The sequence below is a fragment of the Phaseolus vulgaris genome, chromosome 3 (genome assembly GCF_051622355.1).
Source record: "Phaseolus vulgaris cultivar YP4 chromosome 3, ASM5162235v1, whole genome shotgun sequence".
In the NCBI taxonomy this organism is placed as follows: Eukaryota; Viridiplantae; Streptophyta; class Magnoliopsida; order Fabales; family Fabaceae; genus Phaseolus; species Phaseolus vulgaris.
The window spans coordinates 7338627-7343489 of NC_143500.1; the positions used below are offsets into that span (position 1 = coordinate 7338627).

The 4863-nt window shown below is 30.9% G+C and overlaps 1 protein-coding gene across 1 annotated transcript; it reads right to left on the reverse strand.

Moving 5' to 3' along the window:
* Nucleotides 1-387: 387 nt before the first annotated feature.
* LOC137806406 (uncharacterized) lies at nt 388-2887 on the reverse strand. The gene is made up of 7 exons (XM_068606517.2): nt 2712-2887; nt 2345-2485; nt 1785-1847; nt 1605-1652; nt 1425-1478; nt 833-893; nt 388-756 (listed from the first exon to the last, which is right to left on the reverse strand). Exons 2-7 carry the CDS (start codon nt 2477-2479, stop codon nt 665-667), a joined length of 453 nt encoding a protein of 150 aa, XP_068462618.1. The 5' UTR covers nt 2480-2485; nt 2712-2887; the 3' UTR covers nt 388-664.
* Nucleotides 2888-4863: the final 1976 nt, after the last annotated feature.

Sequence of the window (4863 nt, forward strand, 5' to 3'; positions counted from 1 at the left end):
TGTTGGGTAAACAAACACATGCAACGTACTTATAAAATGCAGCTCAATCATGATACCTCATCATGTAATTACAACACCAAGGTGTCTTGACTCCTTTTAACTACTACCTCCTAACTGGCAGTCTCAACAACAGTGTCGGCGTGTGAATATGGACCATAAAAACAACGCAATGAGAAATTGAAGCATAAGTGGATCAGTGAGCATGGACAATATGGGGGTGTAGGTAGGTGTTATACAAATGACACTTTTGTCTTTTGGTAATCCTTCTGACACAAAACCAACATGATTAGAAGTTTACTGTTGACTTCAACATAACTTTACTGACCTGTTTATCAGTTACTCACATATGCGTTGAATATGATTATATGCTGATAGTCTACAAACAAATTATTGTCAAGTTTCACATCCAATCTTATTGCAGATGATTATATTTTGTAAGATGTCAAATGTTACAAATGGCACAATCGTGCCTTCGCAAATGAATGTAGAGAGATCAAGATCTCTCATAGTGCAATTCTAGCACGTCATATAATCCCATACTTGCGAAGAGTTATATCTAATTCATAGTTTACGACTGCTTCAAAACCCCAACTTCTAGTTTTTTAGCGCAAGCAACTCTAATCACTGTGTCAAAATGAATAATTATTGGTCAAACCTATGGCTACTAGCGGGGGCTTTGGTCCTGAGGAGCATCACCACCAACATCTTCAGTGCCATTGTCTTCCTCTGCTGATATATTACTGCTGCCACCCTCGCCTGTCAAAACAGAGATACCTTAAAGCATTTTCAAGTTTTAACACAGATTTGAACTTTTGGAACAAAAAGACAGTACCTTCACTATCATCTGCTGGAGCATAAGCTGAGCGTCTTGAACGAGCGTGCTGTTGTGTTGGCTGATTACCAGTACAGGCACGACCCCAAGAAGATAAGAAAACAGAAAAACAATGTCAACAAAATTCATTCAAATTTCAACGATGAGAATAGGAACACATTTACTGCAATGTAAATGTAGTCATGTAGTGGATCAACGTTTATTTTATACACACGTAAGAATAATGAATCCTGTTCCCTGTTCAGCCCAAAATTTGTGATAAAAACCATCACTGCAAGTACAAGGAACTAGAAAGACCGTTACACTATCTCCCATCAAAGTTAATTGCATCAAGCACTTAGCACATTTGCAGCACTGCAAAGATGTAATCCAAACAACAAAACCAATTCTTCAACATAATGGTTCTGCAATTTAATCTGAATCTATTTGGGGGTTTGAATAATCATTGGAAACGAACTTAAAACGACATGGAGGGAGGGGTTAAACAAACATGAAATTACCTCAGTTATGTATAGCACCCTCAATATAGAAAAATAAAGTCACTAATTGTTCATATAAACAGAGAAAAGAAAACATCCACAATGCATTTCACCTGCAACTTAGGGCGGAGTGCTTCAAGTGGTCCTTTAGGCTTTTGTGCTCCTTGCTATTTGAAAAATCAAGAAGAAAAGACATAGATATTAGGCATCAGGCGTTTTAAAAAAATATACTGACGGTAAATGATGAGTGTTCACGTTATAATGATAAACTGATGCTTAAGGTCCGAAAATACCTTCCCCAAAGCCCAATCAGCAGAATCAAAGTAAGCACGTTCATGATCCTACAAAATGAATATTGGTCATGAAGAAATATCAGTTTAAAAAGAACATTTCAAACAAACACACAGATGATCGGATGGCTGGAGGAAGAGAAGCATTGAAGAAGCAAGATCTGATAAGAAAAGGTTAGTAACCTTAGATATTAGTGGAGGCTTCTTTGGCATCATCCCCCCATACTTTTTCTTAATAACATGTTCCTACAAGAACAAAACAGAAAATTATACCCGTACATAATAACATAAGCCATGTTATAAGATTTAAAATTGAAATAAATTTAATAAACTCTATCAATTATGCATAATAAATTCCAATATTCAATAATATCAAAACCCACAATAGGTCTAAAAAATTTGCCATACAGATTTCGTCTACAAAACACAGAAAGAAAAGATCACGAGGCAAGATAAGATTGTGAGCATTGAAGAATACAACCTTACACTTTTTATACCAATTAAACTTTATATGAATCAGAATACACAGCATCATCATAAAACTAATAATAAACTAATAATATTTTAGCCTTTTCAGACATTGTTATCATGTTTGGCAGCCAGACCCAAATTAATTGTGTTTCAATGTATTTATTTTAGTATCGCCACACCAATTACCCAAAACTAGCATTCCCAAACTAAAACCTGATTCTCTCAAATGATAATTTTTTTCTTACAAATCCATTTGACTAAATAACAATCACCTCCTCCTGGGACGAGGGCATGGGGTTGTCATCCTTCAGATCATCCACAGGTATTTGAGAGTGAACTTCGTTCTTAGGAGAATCATCACCAGCCTCCTCCTTTTTCTTCACATTCGGAACCTCAGCCCCTGACATTGCTTCCTGTACACACCACGCACAATTTTAAGATTGTCACTAAATCGAAAGACCAACAATTTCCGAATTTTTTTTCGCAGAAAATCATAAGAACCCCATTGATTCCAATCCCAATATCATGGATCGATACCCCAGTCCCAATTCAGCAACCAATCAAGCAAGATTAGCATGGAAAACGATTCGATTATTGAGAAGCGTTAAGAAAGGAATGGGCTATTCTAACGTATCGTACCGTATTTCGATAAACTTTGGATCTGAAGATGGATGCAGAGAAGAGAAGAAAAGACGTTTAACTGCCAAACTGCGACTCTGAAACGAAAAAATTAGCTATAGTTCCACAATACAAAGGCAAGCATCTTCGATTGCGTTCCCATATATATACATACATATACATATACATATATATATATATAAACTTAGTTACTAAAATTAATTTTATGGTAAACTTAATGTTATTTTTAACAATTATTCCAACACTAAAGAGAAATAGTTTTTAATTCAATTAATCTATATCTCATTATTTACATTTTTATAGTTTTAATTTTGTTGATTGATATAGAACAATAAAGATAATTTTTTCAAAATATTCTTTCTAAAACTAAAGTTGGATTTTCAAAAGTTCAAAATATTAATATGTTTTCACTTAGTATTCTTTGAGCTCAACAAATTACTCACAATTAAGAATAAAGTTTGTGAAAAATTAATTAATGCATGAAATATCATATATTGATTCTTAGTTTTTTAACAGCACATAAATTGGTTCTTATAAAGAAAATCAAATCATACTTTTCATTTGGTTCTTATAAAAACATTCAAAAGAATATATTCTTACAAGTATGATAATACTGACTAATAGAATAAATTTGTCATCAATTTTTTAATGAAATTAATTCAGTGAATTACAATTTGAACCCTTCGTCATATTTTTATCTTTTATACTGTTAATATAATATGTTTAAAAGTATTTAAATAGTCCGAAATCATTTTAAACGTAACTTTTTACATAAGTATCATAAAAGTTAATTAATGTTATTTTTTTGTTATATAATAGAAAAAAGGAGTTAGAATTTAAATTTTTTTTGTATACCATTAGACATTTATCATTAAGTTGATCATAACTAATTAATTAACAATTACCTTCCATAATAATTTTTTATGCTATATATTTACTCGTTTTGTTAATTATTTGAGCTTTAATATGTTTGCATACTTCGTACATTTTTTTTATTTAAATACTACACATTTTAATCTTAATTGATATGATTTTTAATTTGTTTCCAATTTACACACATATATATATATATATTGAATAACTTTTAATCCCAATAACTCTTTATGACATAAACTAAAACATATACTAAAATGTAAGTGTAGAGATTGAAATAATTTTTTCGTAAAAAAACTAAAACATAAAAATTGCACACGAGTCAGTAATTAAATTATTTCCTTTTAAATAAAATTTACTTTTTTATAAAACGTAGGTGTGACAAAAGGGTAAAATATTCAGAGTATAAAAAGCAAAGTATGAGTTATAGAGTATAGGCAGCAATAAGTTATCCATCTTGATATTGGCCTTTCATCTATCGGGAAAAAAAATAAGGAATTGGTTGAGTATAGGATTTCATTACTATAATAATATTATTTTATATCAGTTCTCACAGATTTTATTTTGATTTTAGAGTAGATACAATGATTTTTTTTAAGAAAATAGGATTATTTTGTAAATTAATTATTAAAATAAATAAAAAATTATTAAAATAGATAAGTTGTATGACTTTGACACAATTTCAGATTTCTACTAATAGTGAAGTTGTGTCAATTGAAATCTAATTATACTAAAGTCGTGTCATCTTCATGTACCGGAGTCCTATCCAACTTTAGTTAAGATGTTAAATAATTATAAACAAAATCTAAAACTCTTATCAATTTTGAATCTTTCCATTGTCTTATGGTTTGGCTCTTCACGCTTCCAACTTTTTATAAATATAAAAAGCTTTGTCCTTGGTGTTTTCAGTCCAGACCCATAACTTCCTAGAATGAATGTCTAATATTATCATGAAGTATCTAGCTTTGAAGTTTGATGGAGTTAAAGGCGATCCCCACAGGTCAAGATAAACATAATCAAAGGTTCCCTTCATTCTTTGTTGTCCTACATTAAACTAGATTTGCAAGTTTTACCTTAGACATAATGTTCATAAAATCTTAGCAATTCAATTTTGTCATTGTCAAACAAGTGCTACTTTTTTAACTCAATTAAGCATTTCTCACTTACATGACTTAACCTTTTGTGTCATACCAAAATTTTAAAAATGACAGTCTTATGACCAATAGGCATTGAGGTAAATACTACAACACATAAAAATAATTTTTCTTCACACCTTTCA